The sequence below is a fragment of the Triticum aestivum genome, chromosome 4A, assembly GCF_018294505.1.
Source record: "Triticum aestivum cultivar Chinese Spring chromosome 4A, IWGSC CS RefSeq v2.1, whole genome shotgun sequence".
Classification (NCBI taxonomy): Eukaryota; Viridiplantae; Streptophyta; class Magnoliopsida; order Poales; family Poaceae; genus Triticum; species Triticum aestivum.
In genome coordinates, this window is record NC_057803.1 from 148,274,596 (window position 1) to 148,300,938 (window position 26,343).

At 43.5% G+C, this 26,343-nt stretch overlaps 1 protein-coding gene across 1 annotated transcript; it reads left to right on the forward strand.

Moving 5' to 3' along the window:
- Positions 1 to 8,809: 8,809 nt before the first annotated feature.
- On the forward strand, positions 8,810 to 9,888 carry LOC123081884 (ocs element-binding factor 1-like). Its single transcript, XM_044504397.1, has one exon. The coding sequence runs from the start codon at positions 9,162 to 9,164 to the stop codon at positions 9,663 to 9,665; it is 504 nt and encodes a 167-aa protein (XP_044360332.1). The 5' UTR covers positions 8,810 to 9,161; the 3' UTR covers positions 9,666 to 9,888.
- Positions 9,889 to 26,343: the final 16,455 nt, after the last annotated feature.

Here is a 26,343-nt window from a genome sequence, read left to right on the forward strand (position 1 = left end):
AGTGCTCGGGCCGCCTCGATTTCCATGCGCGAGATCTAGATCCAAAAAACCCTAGGTCAAATTCGTCCAAGTCCCGAATTCTTAGTCCATATGCTCATGTTCACGGCTCCGTAACTTTGCATCTGTAGCACCGATTCATGCATATAGCATATCAAAATGTTCATCTCAGAGAGTACATCATTTCATTCCATTGCATCATTTTCATTTGAGCTCATCTTGATGCCCGAAATGCTGTTAGAAGAGGGCTACTTGAGTTAATTGTCAGATCTGCTACTCCGTTTAGCACTTTTGTCATTTTTGCCATGATTATTGTGTGCATGATATGCCCGTGAGTTCTACATATGTTTTGTTAAGGGTTTTGTCATCTTTCCAGAGGTGCAACCCATGTATTTTTGTGATGTGTGTGGTGACTTGTGCAAGCTTGCAAAGTGGTGCACTTGCTAATTCTGTTTTCAGGGACTTAGTAATTTCACTAAGTCCTGGAGCTGTTTATCTCATGATGCCATATGTTCTTGTTGTTTCCTAGTGATCCGTGCCTCTTTTGAGGATGATCAGTAAGGATGTTTTGTTAATATTGTAGTGCTCTATCCATCCATGTCTTTGTTTGCAATTATGGAGCACCCTAGCTTGAGTCAATCGAGCTCTACTTTTGCTACTTTGTGAATCTGGGCAGATCGTCAACTTGTTTGCAATTTTGCCGATGATGTTGTAGTTGATCCGTGCATGTTATGCTATTGTTCTTGCCATGTCTAGCTTGCATTTTGTGCCTTCTTGATGGATGTATGCTTGTCTTGCCATGACTTGCACCGTAGTGAGTGCATCGAGCTCGTAAACATGCCTACTTGAGTTATATTTCAGCATGTGTCAGTTTTCACTAAGTCTGAAAACTGATTATGTTTTTGCTATGTTCACATGCTTGCAATTGTATTTTCTGATCCCTTTTGGCTCAAGGTCACTAAGGGACTTTTGTTAAGCTCTTTGAGTAGCTCCATGCCATGCTTTACTTTGCCATGTTCAGATCCTGTAGCATGTAGTTTTGTTGCTCCGAAGAGGGCTACCTGATCTGAAATTCCAGACAAGTGTTAATTTCACTAAGTCTGAGATCTGTTTGTCATATGCATTTTTGCCATGCTTGTTTGAACCTGTTAATGGATGAATTGGCCGTAGCTCAGTGCTAGACTTTTGTTAAGCATCTTGTATGCATCCCTGCCATGTATTTTGTTGTCATGTTTGGGTGCTGTAGCATGTTCATTTCATTGCATTTAGATGCCTACTTGCTGTAAATCGCAGACCGGTGTCATTTTTGAATCGCTTGCCATTTCCAAACCGTAACTCCGATTCCGGCGTTCTTTATATCGTTTTCAAGCGATTTCATCTCATCTTTCCAGTGGCACACTTGGATTTCCAAGTTGAGGCCAGGTTCATGCATTTCCTGTCATATCTTGCATTTTGCATCCCGCATCGCATCCCGCATAGCATATCATCATTGCATCATATTGTTTGAGTCTTGCACGTGGTTGATTGTATCCTTGTTGCTTGTTTGTCTTGTTTGGGTAGAGCCGGGAGACGAGTTCGCTAACGAGGAGCCCGTTGAGTTTGCTTTTGAGGATCCAGTCAACTCTGACAACTGTGCAGGCAAGATGATCATACCCTCGAAATCACTACTATCTTTGCTATGCTAGTTTGCTCGCTCTTTTGCTATGCCAATGCTACGATGCCTACCACTTGCTTTCAAGCCTCCCAAATTGCCATGTCAAACCTCTAACCCACCATTGTCCTAGCAAACCGTTGATTGGCTATGTTACCGCTTTGCTCAGCCCCTCTTATAGCGTTGCTAGTTGCAGGTGAAGATTGGAGGCCGTTCCTTGTTGGAACATTTATTTACTTGTTGGGATATCATTATATTGCCATGTTATCTTAATGCATCTATATACTTGGTAAAGGGTGGAAGGCTCGGCCTCTCGCCTAGTGTTTTGTTCCACTCTTGCCGCCCTAGTTTCCGTCATATCGGTGTTATGTTCCCGGATTTTGCGTTCCTTACGCGGTTGGGTTATAATGGGAACCCCTTGATATTTCGCCTTGATTAAAGCTTTTCCAGCAATGCCCAACCTTGGTTTTACCATTTGCCACCTAGCCTTTTCTTTCCCTTGGGTTCTGCAGACTCAAGGGTCATCTTATTTTAACCCCCCCCGGGCCAGTGCTCCTCTGAGTGTTGGTCCACCTGTCAGCTACCGGTGGCCACCAGGGGCAACTCTGGGCTGGCCTACCCGTACCTAGGACAATCTGAGTGTGCCCTGAGAAAGAGATATGTGCAGCTCCTATCGGGATTTGTCGGCACATTCGGGCGGTGTTGCTGGTCTTGTTTTAACCTGTCGAAGTGTCTTGAATTACCGAGATACCGAGTCTGATCGGAACGTCTTGGGAGGAGGTCTATTCCTTCGTTGACCGTGAGAGCTTGTCATGGGCTAAGTTGGGACTCCCCTGCAGGGATTTGAACTTTCGAAAGCCATGCCCGCGGTTATGGGCAGATGGGAATTTGTTAATGTCCGGTTGTAGATAACTTGAACCTTAACTTAATTAAAATGAATCAACTGAGTGTGTTACCGTGATGGACTCTTCTCGGCGGAGTCCGGGAAGTGGACACGGTGTTGGAGTAATGTTTGCGCAAGTGGTTCTCTAGTTTCTCGCTCGTGCTTTGCCTCCTCTTCTCGCTCTCTTTTGCGAATAAGTTAGTCCCCATACTTGCTAGTCGCTTGCTGCAGCTCCACTCATATTTAACCTTGCCTTACCTATAAGCTTAAATAGTCTTGATCGCGAGGGTGCGAGATTGCTGAGTCCCTGTGGCTCACAGATTACTATTACACCAGATGCAGGGCCTGACGATTCCGCTCCAAGAGACGCGTTTGAGCTCAAGTGGGAGTTCGACGAAGACTCTCAATGTTACTATGTTTCCTTTCCCGGTGATCAGTAGTGGTGCCCAGTTGGGGGTGATCGGGACCGTGTCGCATGTTGGGTTCTCTTTTATTTTGGCGCCGTAGTCGGGCCATGAGTGTTTGGATGATGTAATGTTATTAATGTACTTGATTGACGTGGCGAGTGTAAGCCAACTATGTTATCTCCCCTTTATTATTCATATTACATGGGATGTTGTGAAGATTGCCTAACTTGCGACATATGCCTTCAATGCGATTATGCCTCTAAGTCGTGCCTCGACACGTGGGAGATATAGTCGCATCGAGGGTGTTACAAGTGGATGATTACTATGCAGATTTGTTTGGGTCAGTGGAGCCTAGGGTGGCCTCGGTTAATCTGGACATGCTTGATCTTCTTTTCGAGGATCTTTTGCACCCGGAGGAGCCATTCACCGCGAAAGAGGTGGAGAAGGCCATTAAATCAATGTCGTTTGACAAGGCACCGATCCCCAATGGACTCATTGGTATATTCTATGTGACTTGTTGGCAGATCATCAGAGTTGACTTCATGCAGGCACCCGAGTAGTTTCATAGAGGGGACATGAGGGGCTTGGCGGCGATAATGTGCTGGTGTCACTCCTCCCTAAGATGGTGGGGGCGGTGGATATAAAATGCTATAGACCGGTTAGCCTGATAAGTGGGTCGATAATTGTTTTGACAAGATCCTGGCCAGGAGACTTGTAGTGGATCTCTCGAGACCGGTGGGACACCATAAAAGTGTGTTCATGCATGGCCGCTAGCTCCATGACAACTTTGTGCCGGTGCAGTGCACGGCAAGGCAACTATAGGCTATGAAGAGCCTGGCGGTACTACTTAAATTCGGCATCACCAAAGCTTTTGACACCATCCAATGGCCTTTCCTACTTGAGGTGTTGCGGAGATTGGGTTTCAAATCCAAGTGGATTGCTTGGATATGTGGATTATTGGCCACCTCCTGTACGAGAATCATGGTAAAAGGTCTAGCATGAACACCAATTTTGGTGTGCCTGGGGTTCAGGTAAGGGGACCCACTATCCCCAATGCTCTTCATCCTATGCATGGAACCCCTCTGAGCCCTCTTCCAGTACATTATAGAGAAAGGGATACTAGCACCGCTTCCTAGATAGGGGCTACGACAATAGATATCTATGTTTGCTGATGATGTGGTGGTATTCTTCAAACCAAATGACCTGGAGGCACGCACTTGTGATGCAATCTTGCAGCTCTTCGATCAGGCATCAGGTTTCGTGGTAAACATGAACAAGAGCATGGCGTTGCCAATCCGTTGCTCACATGATGAGATGCTGATGGTCACAGCTACTTTGTAGTGCCCCATAGTCCTGTTTCCGTGCAAATATGTCGGGTTACCGTTGACACTCAGGAAGCAAACAACAACACAACTGCAAAGTCTGGTGGACCGGGTGAGTGACGCTTTACCACTTTGGAAGGCGGCAATGCTTCTGAAGAGTGGTCGGTTACTTCTTATTCAATTGGTATTATGCGCAATCCCTGTGCACTTTGTGCTGGCTTTGGATTTGCCAACGAAGACTCTCTCGGCATTGGCCAAGATTTGCCATGGATTTCTCTACTGTGGGAAAAAGGAGGCGAGGGGAGGAAATTGTTCTGTAGCCTAGGAGGTGGTGTGTCGACCAAAGTGGACCAGGGAGCTTGGGATCCCCAACATGTAGTGGCTTAACAAATCGTTGCAAGCCTGATGGTCATGGTTACAGAGATATGACAAAGACAGGCCATGGGCGGAGTTCCAGATCAGGGTACCGGCGGAGGCTCTTGCCTTGGTTCGAGCGGCAGCAAGCACGACGACGGGCAATGACAAGTCCACGTTGTTTTGGGATGACAGGTGGTTAAACGGCTCTCGGATATGTGACTACCTCCGATGGTGTATGAAAGGATCCTGCCTAGGATTAAGAAACCAAAGCTTGTCTCGGAGGCACTCAACAACAACAGTTGGGCAAGCAATATTGGTCCCGACCTCACAGCCGAGGCGTTGCTTCAATCCCTTTAGTTTTGGCCGCAGGTCATGGAGAGCATGGAAGATGTTGTCAAGTGGAGCTGGGAGAAGAATGGCCGATTCTCGGCTCGTTTGACATATGTGACTAGATTCATGGGCCTCGAGGTGTCTCTGACAGCGGGATTCATGTGGAACTCACGGGCACCCATTCAGTGCCGCTTCTTTGCCTGGCTTGTTTTCAAGAATCGGTGCTGGACCTCGGAATGTTTGGCTCGTCGGGGACTGCCCCATCAGGATACATGCCACTGTGCAATCAACAGGAGAAGACCATCCAGCACCTGCTAATCGACTGCATGTTCGCAAGGCAAATATGGCATTGGTTGGGGAGGATCACTGGTAGGCCGGCATTTGAGACGCTCAATGATGAGGAGTTGAGTGTGTGGTGCATCAGGTAGGATTCGACCGCTACAGATCGGAAGTCAACAAGGGCTAAATGCCTCCTGACTATGTGGCTCCTTTGGAAGCATCGGAATGGCGTCGTGTTCAATGGCATGACAGCGCCACGCTCCCACTTGATGCAGCGGATAAAGGACGAAGGAAGGCTATGGGAAAAAGCAAGGCTGTTGAAGAGGAATACAGTATGATTAGAGATGGAGGTAGGATTGTGGGACGTCGAGATGTAGTTGGTTCACAAGTTTGGCGGTAGTGTCGAAAAATTCCGCATGTAATTAAAATTTGTACATATGAACTTGGGGAGTCTTCCCTCTTCTTCTTTAAAGAATGATACGCACACTAGTGCGTATTCGAGAAAGAAAAAAGATGCCAGATGGTAAAATGGTTGAACGATGATTTGGCACCAAGGTGGGTGCATCGAAATCAACTCTCCTTTCACGCAACCAACTAAAGTGGACGGAAACTGGAAAATATGAGCTTGCTAAACAACTTTGATACTGCTCGCAACTAGAAAGAGAGTTGGGTGGGTCATGAGGAAAATCCACTATGCTTTCTCTTGAAAGAAGAACCAAAAAATAATAATAGCATGTTCGGAATCCTCCCAATCCGAAATTTCCGGTCCCTCCCTCGTCGCGCCCGCAAGGTGACGGGGAGGGCGATCTCAGATCCCACCGCTGGTTTCCCCTCCTCCCTCCTCCTTCCTCACCGCCGTCACGAGGCGCAGCCGGGCAAAGCTCGTCCGGGCCGGCGGCGGCGAGGCCTTGGCGTCCTCACGCATGTGGGGGCTGCACGAGCAGGCCTCTCCATAGTCAGGCACGGCATTGGTGTTGGGCGCTGCGGCGTGGCGGCGCTTAGGTCTGACGGCTCTGCCTTGCGGCGGTGCCGGCGGCCCGGGGGACTGCTGCGCGACGGGCAGCACGACGGCGGATTGTGCCTTGGCACGACGGCCAGCTCTGGTCAATTGGCGACGCGAGCTGCGACAGCAAGGGCCGGTGGCTGCTGCTCTGCCTCCCGGCGGTGGTGGCTATCGGCGGCGGTGGATCTCTGGCCATGGGTGGGCCCTCGGGCGCGGCAGCGGGTTGGAGCAGCGGGGAGGATGCATCCCTCATGGCCCTAGTGACCTTCGTGCAAAGTCACCGTTCCACTTGCGATCGGTCCTCTTTGATTTCGCCATCGGCGAGCTCCGGACTTCTCCTTCGAAGGAAAACAAGGACTGACGTATATGACGCTCTTTGGACACCTTGATTGGATTGGGCCAGTCGAGTACACCCGCAACATCAGCATAACTAGCTTTACCGGGGTATCGCGCAGCTTCGTTTTTTGTTGACACCTCGGGACATGTCTGCACCAAGATTTCCAAGGGATCAACATATGCGGGGAATGCCATGGCGTGATTGGAGGAACTGCAAGTGACGGAGGCTGGGTCTTGAATACGATGAAGACTTTGCTTCACATGCAGTTGTCCAGACTTGGTTGTGGGATATGTTCCCGTCCAAACCAGGCACGAGTTCCTGTGAGTTTGGTGGTACGAGACTTCTAGTAGTGGACTCCGCAAGTGGGGGTGGCGGCATTGGAGGACTTCTTTGTTGGTGGTGCTCCTTTGAGTACTGAGTCGTGGTTTTCAGGTGAAAACCCAAGGTATGGCCTTTATTGGTTGTGCCTGGCAGCGACCTTGTTGAAAGCATTGTTTTGGGAACGCAGTCTTTCTGGAGGATGAAAACCTACGATCTTTGATCGGGCAACGACAACACTTGTGCATTGTTTCCTTCTAGGAGGCGTTGCTTTTGGAGAACCTTCTTTCTAGTCCGGGTGTTGTCTTTGGTGGTGGTTAGAGTGTTGCTATTGCGGATGATCGATTACCGTGGCAGGGTCTTTTTTTTGGCTGTATGTATCCTGAATGTTTTTAGACATCTTGTAGGTGCAAAGGATGGGTGTAATTGATATCTACTTGATATTAATATATTCCACTTTTAAAATAAATAAAATAATAATAGCATGTTCATACGTACTGAGCATCGAAAGGTTCACTTAGTTTAGCTAGCTCTGCCTGGCACTAGCACACAAGCAGAAAGGCTACCAGGCGCCAAAGGGCACGACGCGGCATCGACATGTGTACATACATAAGCAAAAGCACCTGGCGCCTCCTAACTGATCGTTTAGTCAAGTAGTACAACAAAAGCGACAAAGCCCAGCAGGATCTTGGACTGCAGATGCATATATGTTCTCTCCTCTAGCCGCACTAGTTTATTCCCTTCTCTTCGGGCAGAAGCAAACCCAACTATACTAGTTACCAGCCTAGCTACCAACGAAAACGACATGTACTATTTATTGCTTGCTTGCATCGATCGCCCTTGGCTGGGGTAAAAAACTAGAGCTGGGGGCATCGTTGTTAATGTTATCTCGTGACGCCAGCGACCAGGACGTCTGAATATGGCCATGGAATGTGGTTTTCCCCCGGTCGGGAACACTAGGAGAGCTGGCTGTGTGTCTTTGCATCTTTGCCGTCGAATATTCAGACCTCCTCTCCTCCCTACCTAGTAGTATGTGCTGTAGATGCATTGGTTGATCTGACGAATCGCTTATTTCTTGAGAAGAGTGTTGTGGTAACCGATGAATTCAAGCATAAACTGTCTGCAACGGCTTTAGTTTGATATTGGCTTTGCGCTGCTTCCCAGATGCTCGTGTGAATTTTCGTTGGCATACCATACCTCCATTGGCCAAGTCGCCGATGGAGACATCTCGGTGCAAAAAGAAAAAGAAAACTGAAATTGTGCGCCGTGTCGACATGCTGTACTACGGACAAGACTTGCCTGCTCCCCCAGCGTGCTCCCATCCATGCTCCGGCATATGTGTCACGATTTGATTGAAACAAAATAAGGCCCGGCCCCACCCCCTTAAAATCAGAGGGGAGATGATTAAATTAAAAAGAAAAAAAGAAAAAAAGACAGCCGTAGGATGAAGTGGGAGCACGGATGGGAGCATGGCGAGGGAGCAGGCAAGCCGGATCCGCTGTACTACTCCCTGATGCACCATAAAGAAGTAAATACAGAGGTGCCCTTTTGGTCAGACAAACGACACCTCGAATGAACCAAGTATTTTAACGATCCCCCGCAAAATAAAATATAGAGATCATTTAGAAAAATGATCACAGGGGGATAATGTAAGTAGAACCTTCATATTCGTCCGGTCATAGAAGTTTCGTACGTACTTCGTTGGCACCATTGGAAAATTCAATGCATGCATGCTGCGGCACTGACAGCTCCGCCAATGAGGCAAGCCCAACATCGCAACAACAAAAGCGACGTCTCCATACATTTTTACGAGTTGGTTGGTACGCACAGAGCACTAGCGAATTTGGCCGGCGGCCTACGTATGCGCACCGGCGAAGGGGCTCCCCTCCATCGCGACCATATATACACCATCGTTCCCAGAAGAAACATCAACCAGGCCATTCGCACCCCTCGAGCTCCGGCGGAAGTGCTGCCCGCGCCGTCCATGTCGACGCCGCCGCAGCCGCCTCCTAGCCTCATCCACATCTGCTGCCTGCACTCGCTCTCCATCGTCCTCCTCCACTTCCTCTACGTGATCTCCTGATCCGCCCCCCTCTCCCCATCCAAAGTATAGTAGTGGTAGTAGTGTGTTTCCTTCTACGTTCTTGTTTCCGTACCTTCTTCTTCCTCCGGCTTGCAAGTAAGTACTACGTTCTCCACCGCTCCTGGTACACTGGTACACTTCTAGGAGCGGGAATTACGTACTCTGGTGTGTTTCTGCGTGATACTCTACAACAAATGGAGATGATTCCGCCGGCTGCGGCGTCGTCGGCGCCACCACGCCATGGCGGCGCGGTCACCGAGGAGGAGCGGCAGCGCAAACGGAAGACCTCAAACCGCCTCTCAGCGCAGAGGTCTCGCATAAAGAGGCAGCAGCGCGAGGACAATCTGGTCGTGCGCGCGGCCCAGCTCGAGATCGACAACAACGCCATGCGTGTCACCACCGCCCTCGTGCAGCAGCAATGCAGCCTGGTCGAGCAGCAGAACCGTGTGCTCTTCGCAGACGCTCGTTGCCTCTACAGCCTTCTCCAGCAGCAAAACTCCCAGCTCCGCATGCTCGGTCAGATCACCGGCGTTCCGATGGACGTGCAGGAAATCCCCGTCCACCTCACGCAGCTGTACGGCGGCCTGCAGACGCCACCGCCGCCGCCCCTGCCCTTGCCGCCGGAGATTCAGATGATGTTCCAGCCGGAGCAGCTCGATGATATCATGGACGATGCAGGGAGTCTCCCGTGGCTCTGACTCGGGAGCGTATTATCATATTGTGTGTACTGTGATGCGTGTTCGTGTGGTGCTAGTAGTGTGATGACGTGAGCTATGGCGTTGGTATGACTGTTGACTTGCACTACTTTTGTTTTGGAACTACGTGAGTTTCTTGTGTGAACTTGTACGTGTAGTACGTACACAAGAGTGTGATGTGTTGCTCTATAGTACAATATTTGAATAAATAAGTCAAGTTTGTGAAGTTGTGTTGTTGCACCTGGAATATAACTGAGATGTGTATCTAGCAGATCTCGCAAAATATCTATCTATGGAAAGCCAGTGAGATATCATTTCTTAATCGCCTTTTTTTAGCATCAGTACAGACACAAGCGCTCATATACACGCGCATACACTCACCCCTATGAACGCACACACGCACACCCTATCCCTACGAGCACTTCCGAAAGACTGAGCCGGCATATCCCCAACCCACTCAACCACAGGTTGATTCACATTTCTTAATCGCCTTCTCTAGTGCATCATTCTTCAGTAGTTAGTACTTGGATCTTCTGAAGGCTCGGTCAAATTTTGCCATCGTCCAATAGCAGATCAACTGACACTCCTTTTGACAATAATTTTTTTTTAAAAAAAATACCGACACTCCTCTTTGTTCAGATTCACAAACACCACTGCATTCTCAAAAATACCGATTGTTTGTTGCACACAAACGAACAAATTAACGTCCGGTGGTCGCTGCCATCTGATACGGCTGATACGGACGCCGACGCAACCGATGCTGAGCTGCTGATCGCGAAGTGCTTCTACACCTTAAACAAAGCAGCGACACTCGAGCGTGACTAGACGTCGATGCGTGGATGCGTGAGCGTGATGCGGACCGGCAGACTTCGCGTCTCCTGGCTTGTCGTCACCGCGGGCACCGCGACGCCGGGCAGACGGCATGCATCGCTATTCACGGACCAGCCGGGAGGCTTTAATTTGCCTCCGTCGACTTCACCATGCACGACGGCGATGGTGGTTTGTTTGTCACCTGGTTTCATCCACTCCATCTGCCGAGCTTTCAGTAAAGAGATTTTTTTTTGGAGTACTACACAAAATAATGGGTTGTATATAGTTGATCCAACGGTTAGTACGGTCCGCTCGGAATTTGGCCAAGTGTGGATTGGTAATTTCCTATATCGGATAGTATTTTTCATGTTTTATTCATAATGATGTACACAAACAATCCCCAAAAAAGTAAAATACACAGAATCCCACAATAGCGACGTGATTAGCAGAAAACTGCCACTTAATGAAACATTGCACTATGCACCGTATGAAAAAATGGCTGTGGCAAAAAACAGTGAACCGTTTTTTGAACAGAATTTGACGTGCCAAAGCACGCGTGCACCAGCACGGCGCCTAACGGCTGTCTGACCAGCGCGGTCAGAACATGCTTCCCTACAGGGAAACAGGGCTAGCCGCCAGCTCACTCAACTCACTCTCTCGACCAGCTCACTCACTCAAGCTCGTGCCCCTCTCCACCTCTCTCGCCTCTGTGCCGTCATCGATGCGCTCAATGTGACGCCCCAATAATCATGCTATAGTAACCTCATGTTAATGACGCTGTGTCATCGCCTTTTTCTAAGCCAAGTTACCACTTGATGAAAATTCAAAGCCATTTCAAATTTAATTTGAAGTCAAAATTAATATGTATTCAAACAGTAAAACTAAAATGTTCGCATTATTCCATAAATTCCCTTGATCATTTGTCATGTTGAACCCAACATCATTAGAAATACTTAAATGCCCTTAACCCATTTAAAATAGTGCTAACGGCATTAAACTGTGTCATTTCAATTTAAATAAATATTTGAACAATTCAAAATAAATTGGCACTTGCTGTGCTAGCTCCAATCATTGCCTAGTATTTATGTACTAAATTTTAAGTTCAACAAAAATCATTTGCTAGTGATAAAAATGCAACACAGGGAAAGAAGTACAAAACAGAAAATGGAAAAGAAAAAATCTAAAAGACCTAATGTGATACTGTGCTACTTGGCTAAATTCTTAAAACTACCACTCATTGCACTATGCACTAGTGAAATCTACAGCCCCCGAGTCTATTTTCTATCATATTGTTTTCAGGTCTATTATTTCAAAAACCCAAAAATAACTTGCTGCACTTTTTATTTATTAATTTATTTATTTTGTGTTTTAGTTAGTTCTATTTATCAAATCTCATACAATTTAATCTATCTCAATACCAAGGAGGGATTGATAACCCTTCTTACGCGTTGGGTTGCAAGTATTTGCTGTTTGTGTGCATGTGTTGTTTACATAGTGTTGCTTGGTTCTCCTACTGAATTGATAACCTTGGTTTCATAACTGAGGCACACACTTACCATTGTTGTGCTGCATCATCCCCTCCTCTTCGGGGAATCACCAACACATATACAAGCAATCAGTCTGCTGGACGGTGATGGAGTTGGATGAGATTTATCATGCAATCGAGTCAATTTGTTAGGGATTGGTCACCAGTATCCAATATGTTCTGAGATTGATGTTGCTATGACTTTGTTATGCTTAATGTTTGTCACTAGGGCCCGAGTTGTTGGGGAACATAGCATGCAATTTCAAAAAAATTCCTACAATCACACAAGATATATCTAGGAGATGCATAGCAACGAGAGGGGGAGAGTGTGTCCACGTACCCTTGTAAACCGAAAGCGGAAGCGTTAACTTAACGCGGTTGATGTAGTCGATCGTCTTCGCGATCCAACCGATCAATTCCAAATGTATGGCACCTTCGAGTTCAGCACACGTTCAACTTGATGACGTCCCTCAAACTCTTGATCCAGAAAAGTGTCGAGGGAGAGTTTCGTCCGCACGACGGCGTGGTGACGGTGATGGTGATGTGATCCATGCAAGGCTTCGCCTAAGCACTACGACAATATGACCGGAGGAGTAAACTGTGGAGGAGGGCACTGCACACGGCTAAGAGAACATTTTTATAATCACCTAGTTAAATTGTGACATTTGATAGCACACATGATGTTCCTCCGGTATTCGGGAGTTGCATAGTGTCATAGTCAAAGGAATATGTATAAGTCATGAAGAAAACAATAGCAATAAAACTTAACGATCATTATACTAAGCTAACGGGTGGGTCTTGTCCAACACATCATTCTCCTAATGATGTGATACCGTTCATCAAATGACAACACATGTATATGGTTAGGAAACTTAACCATCTTTGATTAACGAGCTAGTCAAGTAGAGGCATACTAGGGACACTTTGTATTGTCTATGTATTCACACATGTATCAAGTTTCCGGTTTAATACAATTCTAGCATGAATAATAAACATTTATCATGATATAAGGAAATATAAATAACAACTTTATTATTGCCTCCAGGGCATATTTCCTTCAGTCTCCCACTTGCACTAGAGTCAATAATCTAGATTACATTGTAATCATTCTAACACCCATGGAGTCTTGGTGCTAATCATGTTTCGCTCGTGGAAGAGGCTTAGTCAACGGGTCTGCAACATTCAGATCTGTATGTAATTTGCAAATCTCTATATCTCCCACTTTGACTTGATCGTGGATGGAGTTGAATGGTCTCTTGATGTGTTTGGTTCTCTTGTGAAATCTCTATTCCTTCGCTAAGGCAATTGCTCCAGTATTGTCACAAAAGATTTTCATTGGACCCGATGCACTAGGTATAACACCTAGATCGGATATGAACTCCTTCATCCAGACTCCTTCATTGGCTGCTTCCGAAGCAGCTATGTACTCCGTTTCACACGTAGATCCCGCCACGACGCTCTGCTTGGAAATGCACCAACTGACAGCTCCACCATCAATATAAATACGTATCCGGTTGACTTAGAGTCATCCGGATCAGTGTCAAAGCTAGCAACGACGTAACCATTTACGACAAGCTCTTTGTCACCTCCATAAACAAGAAACATATCCTTAGTCCTTTTCAGGTATTTCAGGATGTTCTTGACCACTGCCCAGTGATCCACCACTCCTAAATTACTTTGGTACCTCCCTGCTAAACTTATAGCAAGGCACACATCAGGTCTAGTAAACAACATTGCATACATGATAGAACCTATGGCTGAGGTATAGAGAATGACTTTCTTTTTCTCTCTATCTTCTGCAATGGTCGGGCATTGAGTCTGACTCAACTTCACACCTTGTAACACGGTTAAGAACCCTTTCTTTGACTGATCCATTTTGAAATTCTTCAAAACTTTATCAAGGTTTGTGCTTTGTGGAAGTCCAATTAAGCGTCTTGATCTATCTCTATAGATCTTGATGCCCAATATATAAGGAGCTTCACCGAGGTCTTTCATTGAAAAATTCTTATTCAAATATCCTTTTATGCTATCCAGAAATTATATATCATTTCCAATCAACAATATGTCATCTACATATAATATTAGAAACGCTACAGAGCTCCCACTCACTTTCTTGTAAATACAGGCTTCGCTAAAAGTCTGTATAAAACCATATGCTTTGATCACACTATCAAGCGTATATTCCAACTCCGAGAGGCTTGCACCAGTCCATAAATGGATCGCTAGAGCTTGCACACTTTGTTAGCACATTTAGGATCGACAAAACCTTCTGGTTGCATCATATACAAATCTTCTTTAATAAATCCATTAAGGAATGCAGTTTTAACATCCATTTGCCAAATTTCATAATCATAAAATGCGGCAATTGCTAATATGCTTCGGACAGAATTAAGCATCGCTACGGGTGAGAAGGTCTCATCGTAGTCAACTCCTTGAACTTGTCGAAAACCTTTAACAACAAGTCAAGCTTTGTAGACAATAACATTACCATCAGCGTCAGTCTTCTTCTTGAAGATCAATTTATTCTCTATGGCTTGCCGATCATAGGAAAAGTCAACCAAAGTCCATACTTTGTTTTCATACATGGATCCCATCTCGGATTTCATGGCCTCAAGCCATTTTGTGGAATCTGGGCTCATCATCGCTTCCTCATAGTTCCTAGGTTCGTCATGGTCTAGTAACATGACTTCCAGAACAGGATTACCGTACCACTCCAGTGCGGAACGTACTCTGGTTGACCTACGAGGTTCGGTAGTAACTTGATCTGAAGTTTCATGATCATCATCATTAACTTCCTCACTAATTGGTGTAGGCATCACTGGAACTGATTTCTGTGATGAACTACTTTCCAATTCGAGAGAAGGTACAACTACCTCATCAAGTTCTACTTTCCTCTTGATACGTCTCCAACGTATCTATAATTTTTGATTGTTCCATGCTATTATATTATATGTTTTGGATGTTAATGGGCTTTAGTTTACACTTTTATATTATTTTTGGGACTAACCTACTAACCCAAGGCCCAGGGCAAATTGCTGTTTTTTTTCCTATTTCAGTGTTTCGCAGAAAAGGAATATCAAACGGAATCCAAACGGAATGAAACCTTCGGGAGAGTTATTTTTGGAACAAACGTGATCCAGAGGACTTGGAGTGACGTCAAGAAACAAACGAGGAGTCCACGAGGTAGGGGGGAGCGCCTACCCCCTGGGCGCGCACTCCCTCCTCGTGGGCCCCTCGTGGCTCAACCGACCTACTTCTTCCTCCTATATATACTCATATACCCTGAAAACAACCAGGAGCACCACGAAACCCTATTTCCACCGCCGCAACCTTTTGTACCCAAGAGATCCCATCTTGGGGCCTTTTTTTGAAGCTCCGCTAGAGGGGGCATCGATCACGGAGGGCCTCTACATCAACTCCATGGCGTCTCCGGTGATGTGTGAGTAGTTTTCTTCAGACCTTCGGGTCCATAGTTATTAGCTAGATGGCTTCTTCTCTCTCTTTGGATCTCAATGCAAAGTTCCCCGCGATCTTCTTGGAGATCTATTTGATGTAACTCTTTTTGCGGTGTGTTTGTCGAGATCCGATGAATTGTGGGTTTATGATCAAGTCTATCTATGAACAATATTTGATTCTTCTATGAAATCTTTTATGTATGGTTGGTTATCTTTGCAAGTCTCTTTTAATTATCAGTTTGGTTTGGCCTACTAGATTGATCTTTCTTGCAATGGGAGAAGTGCTTAGCTTTGGGTTCAATCTTGCGGTGCTCGATCCCAGTGACAGAAAGGGAAACGACACGTATTGTATTGTTTCCAATGAGGATAAAAGGATGGGGTTTACATCATATTGCTTGAGATTATCCCTCTACATCATGGCATCTTACCTAATGCATTACTCTGTTCTTATGAACTTAATACTCTAGATGCATGCTGGATAGCGGTCGATGTGTGGAGTAATAGTAGTAGATGCAGGCAGGAGTCAGTCTACTTGTCACGGATGTGATGCCTATATACATGATCATGCCTAGATATTCTCATAATTATTCGCTTTTCTATCAATTGCTCGACAGTAATTTGTTCACCCACCATAATACTTATGCTATCTTGAGAGAAACCACTAGTGAAACCTATGGCCCCCGGGTCTATCTTTTATCATATAAGTTTCCAATCTATTTTATTTTGCAATCTTTACTTTCAATCTTTATCATAAAAATACCAAAAATATTATCTTATCATCTCTATCAGATCTCACTCTCGTAAGTGACCGCGAAGGGCTTGACAACCGCTTTATCGCGTTGGTTGCGAGGTTCTTATTTGTTTGTGTAGGTACGAGGGACTTGCGTGTGGCCTCCTACTGGATTGATACCTTAGTTCTCAAAAACTGAGGGAAATACTTACGCTACTTTGCTGCATCACCCTTTCCTCTTCAAGGGAAAACCAATGCATTGCTCAAGAGGTAGCAAGAAGGATTTCTGGTGCCATTGCCGGGGAGTCTACGCACAAGTCAAGACATACCAAGTACCCATCACAAACTCTTATCCCTCGCGTTACATTATTTGCCATTTGCCTCTCGTTTTCGTCTCCCTCACTTCACTCTTGCCGTTTTATTCGCCCTTTTTTCATTCCCCTTCTCTTTTCTAGTTCGTCTCTTTTTGCTAGTTTCTTGTTTGCTTGTGTGTTGGATCGCTTGCTTGTCACGATGGCTCAAGATTATACTAAATTGTGTGATTTTTTCAATACCAAAAATAATGATTTTATTAGCACTCCGATTTCTCCTCTTACCGATGCCGAGTCTTGTGAAATTAATGCTGCTTTGCTAAATCTTGTCATGAAAGATCCATTTTCCGGCCTTCCTAGTGAAGATGCCGCTACCCATCTAAACAACTTTGTTGATTTGTGTGATATGCAAAAGAAGAAATAGGTGGATAATGATATTGTTAAACTGAAGCTATTCCCGTTTTCCCTTAGAGGTCGTGCTAAAACTTGGTTTTCGTCTTTGCCTAAAGAATAGTATCGATTCATGTAATAAGTGCAAAGATGCTTTTATCTCTAAGTATATTCCTCCCGCTAAGATCATCACTCTTAGAAACGATATTATGAATTTTAAGCAACTTGATCATGAACATGTTGCACAAGCTTGAGAGAGGATGAAATTAATGATACGTAATTACCCTACGCATGGTTTGAATCTTTGGATGATTATACAAAATTTTTATGCCGGATTGAACTTTGCTTCTATAAATCTTTTAGATTCGGCCGCGGGAGGCACTTTTATGGAAATCACTTTAGGAGAAGCTACTAAACTCCTAGATAATATTATGGTTAATTATTCTCAATGGCATACTGAAAGATCTACTAATAAAAAGGTGCATGCTATAGAAGAAATCAATGTTTTGAGTGGAAAGATGGATGAGCTTATGAAATTGTTTGCTAATAAGAGTGTTTCTTCTGATCCTAATGATATTTCTTTGTCTACTTTGATTGATAATAATAATGAATCTATGGATGTGAATTTTGTTGGTAGGAACAATTTTGGTAATAACGCATTTAGAGGTAACTTTAATCCTAGGCCATTTCCTAGTAATTCCTCTAATAATTATGGTAATTCCTACAACAATTCTTATGGAAATTATAATAAGATGCCCTCTGATTTTGAATCTAATATTAAAGAATTTATTAGTTCGCAAAAGAGTTTCAATGCTTTGATTGAAGAAAAATTGTCTAAGATTGATGAGTTGGCTAGGAACGTGGATAGAATTTCTCTTGATGTTGATTCTTTGAAACTTAGATCTATTCCACCTAAGCATGATATCAATGAGTCTCTCAAATCTATGAGAATTTCCATTGATGAGTGCAAAGAAAGAACCGCTAGGATGCGTGCTAAAAAAGATTGCTTTGTGAAAGCGTGTTCTTCTAGTTTCCATGATAATAATGATGAAGATCTAAAAGTTATTGATGTGTCCCCTATTAAATCTTTGTTTTGCAATATGAATCTTGATAATGATGGGACTGTAGATGAGTCAACTTTAGTTAGAAGGCGTCCCAATGATTCGGAGTTTTTAGATCTTGATGCAAAAATTGATAAAAGTGGGATGGGAGAGGTCAAAACTTTAAATAGCAATGAACCCACTATCTTGGATTTCAAGGAATTTAATTATGATAATTGTTCTTTAATAGATTTTATTTCCTTTTTGCAATCCATGCTAAATTCTCCGCATGCTTATAGTCAAAATAAAACTTTTACTAAACATATCGTTGGTGCTTTAATGCAATCTTATGAAGAAAAGCTTGAATTGGAAGTTTCTATCCCTAGAAAACTTCATGATGAGTGGGAACCTACTATTAAAATTAAAATTAAATATCATGAATTCTATGCTTTATGTGACTTGGGTGCTAGTGTTTCCACGATTCCTAAAACTTTGTGTGATTTGCTAGGTTTCCGTGAATTTGATGATTATTCTTTAAACTTGCATCTTGAGGATTACACCATTAAGAAACCTATGGGAAGAGTTAATGATGTTCTTATCGTTGCAAATAGGAATTATGTGCCCGTAGATTTCATTGTTCTTGATATTAATTGCAATCCTTCATGTCCTATTATTCTTGGTAGACCTTTCCTTAGAACGATTGGTGCAATTGTTGACATGAAAGAAGGGAATATTAGATTCCAATTTCCGTCAAGGAAGGGCATGGAACACTTTCCTAGAAATAAAATTAAATTACCTTATGAATCTATTATGAGGGCCACTTAATGGATTGCATACCAAAGATGACAATACCTAGATCTATCCTTGCTTTTATGCCTAGCTAGGGACGTTAAACGATAGCGCTAGTTGGGAGGCAACCCAATTTTATTTTTGTTTCTTGATTTTTGATTCTGTTTAGTAATAAATAATTCATCTAGCCTCTTTTTAGATGTGGTTTTATGCTTTTAATTAGTGTTTGTGCCAAGTAGAACCTTTGGGAAGACTTGGGGAAAGTCTTTGCGATCTTGCTGTAAAAAACAGAAACTTTAGAGCTCACGAGATATGCTGCCATTTTTTACTGGGAGTCATATTTAGTTAATTCTTTTTGAAGATGATTAATAGATAAATTCCTCACTTACATAAATTTATTTTAGAATTTTTGGGGTTCCAGAAGTATTCGAAACCTACATATTACTACAGACTGTTCTGTTTTTGACAGATTCTGTTTTTCGTGTGTTGTTTGCTTATTTTGATGAATCTATGGCTAGTGTTTGAGTGTATGAACCATAGAAAAGTTGGAATACAGTAGATTTAACACCAATATAAATAAATAATGAGTTCATTACAGTACCTTAAGTGGTGCTTTGTTTTCTTTTACTAACGGAGCTCATGAGATTTTCTGCTTAAGTTTTGTGTTGTGAAGTTTCAAGTTTTGGGTAAAGATTTGATGGATTATGGAACAAGGAGGGGAAAGAGCCTAAGATTGGGGATGCCCAAGGCAAGCCAAGGTAAAATCCAAGGAAAACCAAAAGCCTAAGCTTGGGGATGCCCCGGAAGGCATCCCCTCTTTCATCTTCGTCCATCGGTAACTTCACTTGGAGCTATATTTTTATTCACCACAGGGTATGTGTTTTGCTTGGAGCGTCTTGTATGATTTGAGTCTTTGATTTTTAGTTTACCACAATCATCCTTGCTGTACACACCTTTTGGGAGAGCCACACATGAATCGGAATTTATTAGAATACTCTATGTGCTTCACTTATATCTTTTGAGCTAGATAATTTTGCTCTAGTGCTTCGCTTATATCTTTTAGAGCACGGCGGTGGTTTTATTTTATAGAAATTATTGATCTCTCATGCTTCACTTATATTATTTTGAGAGTCCTTTAAAACGGCATGGTAATTTTCTTTGGTTGTGAATTTAGTCCTAATATGATAGGCATCCAAGATCGGTATAATAAAAACTATCATAAAAAGTGCATTGAATACTATGAGAAGTTTGATACTTGATGATTGTTTTGAGATATGGAGATGCTGATATTAGAGTATGCTAGTTGAGTAGTTGTGAATTTGATAAATACTTGTTCTAAAGTTTGTGATTCCCGTAGCATGCACGTATGGTGAACCATTATGTGATGAAGTCGGAGCATGATTTATTTATTGATTGTCTTCCTTATGAGTGGCGGTCGGGGACGAGCGATGGTCTTTTCCTACCAATGTATCCCCCTAGGATCATGCGTGTAGTACTTTGTTTCGATAACTAATAAAATTTTTCAATAAGTATATGAGTTCTTTATGACTAATGTTGAGTCCATGGATTATACGCACTCTCATCCTTCCACCATTGCTAGCCTCTCTAGTACCACGCAACTTTCGCCGGTACCATAAACCCACCATATACCTTCCTCAAAACAGACATCATACCTACCTATTTCGCCGGTACCATAAACCCACCATATACTTTCGCCGGTACCACAAACCCACCATATAAGTTTCCACCGTTCCATTTATTATGACACACATCATCATTGTCATATTGCCTTGCATGATCATGTAGTTGACATCGTATTTGTGGCTAAGCCACCATGCCTAATTTTTCATACATGTCACTCCTGATTCATCGCAATCCTGGTACACCGCCGGAGGCATTCACATAGAGTCATATTTTGTTCTAAATATCGAGTTGTAATTCTTGAGTTGTAAGTAAATAAAGTGTGATGATCATCATTATTAGAGCATTGTCCCAAGTGAGCAAAGGATGATGGAGACTATGATTCCCCCACAAGTCGGGATGAGACTCCGGACGAAAAAAAGAGGGCATAAAAAAATAAGGCCCAAATAAAAAAATGAGAGAAAAAGAGAGAAGGGACAATGTTACTATCCTTTTTCCACACTTGTGCTTCAAAGTAGCACCATGATCTTCATGATAGAGAGTCTCATATGTTATCACTTTCATATACTAGTGGGAATTTTACATTATATAACTTGGCTTGTATATTCCAATGATGGGCTTCCTCAAATGCGCTAGGTCTTCGTGAGCGAGCAAGTTGGATGCACACCCACTTAGTTTATTTTTGAGCTTTCATACACTTATAGCTCTAGTGCATCCGTTGCATGGCAATCCCTATTCACTCACATTGATATCTATTGATGGGCATCTTCATAGCCCATTGATACGCCTAGTTGATGTGAGACTATCTTCTCCTTTTTTGTCTTCTCCACAACCACCATTCTATTCCACATATAGTGTTATGTCCATGGCTCACGCTCATGTATTGCGTGAAGATTGAAAAAGTTTGAGAACATCAAAAGTATGAAACAATTGCTTGGCTTGTCATCGGGGTTGTGCATGATTTAAACACTTTGTGTGGTGAAGATAAAGCAAAGCCGGACTATATGATTTTGTAGGGATAACTTTCTTTGGCCATGTTATTTTGAGAAGACATAATTGCTTAGTTAGTATGCTTGAAGCATTATTATTTTTATGTCAACATTAAACTTTTGTCTTGAACCTTTCGGATCTGAATATTCATGCCACAATAAAGAGAATTACATTGAGAATTATGCTAGGTAGCATTCCACATCAAAAATTCTATTTTCATCATTTACCTACTCGAGGACGAGCATGAATTAAGCTCGGGGATGCTTGATACATCTCCAACGTATCTACAATTTTTGATTGTTCCATGCTATTATATTATCTGTTTTGGATGTTAATGGGCTTTATTTTACACTTTTATATTATTCTTGGGACTAACCTACTAACCCAAGGCCTAGTGCAAATTGCTGTTTTTTTCCTATTACAGTGTTTCGCAGAAAAGGAATATCAAACGGAATCCAAACGAAATGAAACCTTTGGGAGAGTTATTTTTGGAACAAACGTGATCCAGAGGATTTGGAGTGGACGTCAAGAAACAAACGAGGAGTTCACGAGGCAGGGGCACGCCCTCCCCATCGTGGGCCCATCGTGGCTCAACTAACATACTTCTTCCTCCTATATATACTCATATACCCTAAAAACAACCAAGAGCACCACGAAACCCTATTTCCACCACCACAACCTTCTGTACCCAAGAGATCCCATCTTGGGGCCTTTTTTTGAAGCTCCGCTAGAGGGGGCATCGATCATGGAGGGCCTCTACATCAACTCCATAGCCTCTCCGGTGATGTGTGAGTAGTTTACTTCAGACCTTTGGGTCCATAGTTATTATCTAGATGGCTTCTTCTCTCTCTTTGGATCTCAATACAAAGTTATCCTCGATTTTCTTGGAGATCTACTTGATGTAACTCTTTTTGAAGTGTGTTTGTCGAGATCTGATGAATTGTGGGTTTATGATCAAGTCTATCTATGAACAATATTTGATTCTTCTATGAAATCTTTTATGTATGATTAGTTATATTTGCAAGTCTCTTCGAATTATCAGTTTGGTTTGGCCTACTAGATTGATATTTCTTGCAATGCGAGAAGTGCTTAGCTTTGGGTTCAATCTTGCGGTGCTCGTTTCCAGTGACAGAAAGGGAAACGACACGTATTGTATTGTTGCCATCGAGGATAAAAAGATGGGGTTTACATCATATTGCCTGAGTTTATCCCTCTACATCATGTCATCCTACCTAATGCATTACTCTAATCTTATGAACTTAATACTCTAGATGCATGCTGGATAGCGGTTGATGTGTAGAGTAATAGTAGTAGATGCAGGCAGGAGTCGGTCAACTTGTCACGGACGTGATGCCTATATACATGATCATGCCTAGATATTCTCATAATTATTCACTTTTCTATCAATTGTTCGACAGTAATTTGTTCACCCACCGTAATACTTATGCTATCTTGAGAGAAGCCACTAGTGAAACCTATGGCCCCCGGGTCTATCTTCTATCATATAAGTTTCCAATCTATTTTATTTTGCAATCTTTACTTTCAATCTTTATCATAAAAATACCAAAAATATTATCTTATCATCTCTATCAGATCTCACTCTCGTAAGTGACCATGAAGGGCTTGACAACCCCTTTATCGCGTTGGTTGCGAGGTTCTTATTTGTTTGTGTAGGTACGAGGGACTTGTGTGTGGCCTCCTACTGGATTGATACCTTGGTTCTCAAAAACTGAGGGAAATACTTACGCTACTTTGCTGCATCATCCTTTCCTCTTCAAGGGAAAACCAACGCAGTGCTCAAGAGGTAGCACTTCCCACTCACTTCTTTTGAGAGAAACTCCTTCTCTAGAGATGATCCATTCTTAGAAATAAATATATTGCCTTCAGATCTGTGATAGAAGATGTACCCAACAGTTTCTTTTGGGTATCCTATGAAGACGCACTTCTCTGATTTAGGTTCGAGCTTATCAGGCTGAAGCTTTTTCACATAAGCATTGCAACGCCGAACTTTACGAAATGAGAGCTTAGGTTTCTTGCCAAACCACAGTTCATACGGTGTCATCTCAACAGATTTAGACGGTGCCATATTTAACGGGAATGCAGTTGTCTCTAATGCATAACCCCAAAACGATAGGTGTAAATCGGTAAGAGACATCATAGATCGCCCCATATCTAATAAAGTAAGGTTACGACATTCGGACACACCATTACATTGTGGTGTTCCAGCTGGCGTGAGTTGCGAAACTATTCCACATTATTTTAAATGAAGACCAAACTCGTAACTCAAATATTCACCTCTGCGATCACATCGTAGAAACTTTATTTTCTTGTTATGATTATTTTCCACTTCACTATCAAATTCCTTGAACTTTTCAAATGTTTAAAACCTGTGTTTCATTAAGTAGATATACCTATATCTGCTCAAATCATCTGTGAAGGTTAGAAAATAACGATATCCGCCGCAAGCTTCAACACTCATCGGATCGCATGTTGGGGAACGCAGTAATTTCAAAAAAAATCCTATGCACACGCAAGATCATGGTGATGCATAGCAACGAGAGGGGAGAGTGTCGTCCATGTACCCTCATAGACCGTTAAGCGGAAGCGTTATGACAACGCGGTTGATGTAGTCGTACATATTCACGATCGACCGATCCTCAGTATCGAACGTATGACACCTTCGTGTTCAGCACGCGTTCCGCTCGGTGATGTCCCGCGAACTCACGATCCAGTAGAGCTCGAAGGAGAGTTTCATCAGCACGACGGCGTGGTGACGATATTGATGAAGCTACCGTCGCAGGGCTTCGCCTAAGCACCACTACAGTATGACCGAGGTGGATTATGGTGGAGGGGGCACCGCACACGGCTGGGAGAGATCAATGATCAACTTGTGTGTCCTAGGGTGCCCCCTGCCCCCGTATATAAAGGAGAAAGGGGGGAGGCCGGCCGGCCCTGTAGGGCGCGCCAGGAGGAGGAGTCCTCCTAGTAGGAGTAGGACTCCCCTCTTTCCTACTCCTACTAGGAGGGGGAAAGGAAGGGGGAGAAGGAGAAGGAAAGGGGCCCCCCTTCCTAGTCCAATTCGGGCCAGAGGGGGAGGGGGTATGCGGACTGCCCTGGCCGGCCCCTCTCTCTCTCTCTCCACAAGGGCCTAACAAGGCCCATTAACCCCCGGGGGGTTCCGGTAACCCCTCCGGCACTCCGGTAAAATCCTGATTTTACCCGGAACTCTTCCGATGTCCAAATGTAGGCTTCCAATATATCAATCTTTATGTCTCGACCATTTTGAGACTCCTCGTCATGTCCGTGATCATATCTGGGACTCCGAACTACCTTCAGTACATCAAAACATATAAACTCATAATACCGATCGTCATAGAACTTTAAGCGTGCGGACCCTACGGGTTCGAGAACTATGTAGACATGACCGAGACATGTCTCCAATCAATAACCAATAGCAGAACCTGGATGCTCATATTGGTTACTACATATTCTACGAAGATCTTTATCGGTCAAACCGCATAACAACATACGTTGTTCCCTTTGTCATCAGTATGTTACTTGCCCGAGATTCGATCGTCGGTATCTCAATACCTAGCTCAATCTCGTTACCGGCAAGTCTCTTTACTCGTTCTGTAATGCATCATCCTGCAACTAGCTCATTAGTTACATTGCTTGCAAGGCTTATAGTGATGTGCATTACCGAGAGGGCCCAGAGATACCTCTCCGACAGTCGGAGTGACAAATCCTATTCTTGATCTATGCCAACTCAACAAGTACCATCGGAGACACCTCTAGAGCACCTTTATAATCACCCAGTTACGTTGTGACATTTGGTAGCACACAAAGTGCTCCTCCGGTAATCGGGAGTTGCATAATCTCATAGTCATAGGAACATGTATAAGTCATGAAGAAAGCAATAGCAGTAAACTAAAATGATCAAGTGCTAAGCTAACAAAATGGGTCAAGTCAATCACATCATTCTCTAATGATGTGATCCCGTTAATCAAATGACAACTCATGTCTATGGTTAGGAAACATAACCATCATTGATTCAACGAGCTAGTCAAGTAGAGGCATACTAGTGACAATCCATTTGTCTATGTATTCACACATGTATTATGTTTCCGGTTAATACAATTCTAGCATGAATAATAAACATTTATCATGATATGAGAAAATAAATAATAACTTTATTATTGCCTCTAGGGCATATTTCCTTCACCCCATACATCAGTATGTATTATTTCCAATAAGTCAGTGGCTCGCTCCACTGTTCCGGAGTTCGGAGTCTTAGTCATCTTGCCCATGAGGCATGCTTCGCAAGCATCAAGTGATTCCAAAAGCCCATCTGCATGGAGTTTATTCATGCGCTTTACACCAATATGACCTAAACGGTAGTGCCACAAATAAGTTGCACTATCATCATTAACTTTGCATCTTTTGGCATCAATATTATGAATATGTGTATCACCACGACCGAGATTCAACAAAAATAGACCACTGATCAAGGGTGCATGACCATAAAAGATATTACTCATATAAATAGAACAACCATTATTCTTTGATTTAAATGAAGAATCGTCTCCCATCAAACAAGATCCAGATAGGATGTTGATGCTTAACGCTGGCACCAAATAACAATTATTCAGGTCTAAAACTAATCCCGAAGGTAGATGTAGAGGTAGCGTGCCGACGAATATCACATCGACCTTGGAACCATTTCTGACGCACATCGCCACCTCGTCCTTAGCCAATCTTCGTTTACTCCGTAGCCCCTATTTCGAGTTGCAAATATGAGCAACAAAACCAGTATCAAATACCCAACCGCTACTACGAGCATTAGTAAGGCACACATCAATAAGATGTATATTAAATGTACCTCTCACTTTGCCATCCTTCTTATCTGCTAAATACTTGGGGCAGTTCCACTTCTAGTGACTAGTCCCGTTGTAGTAGAAGCACTCTTCAGGCTTAGGTCCAGACTTGGGCTTCTTCCCGGG

Coding starts and splice junctions, on each gene's coding strand:
- LOC123081884 (XM_044504397.1), top strand. CDS start 9,162: ATGGAGATGATTCCGCCGGCTGCGGCGTCGTCGGCGCCACCACGCCAT.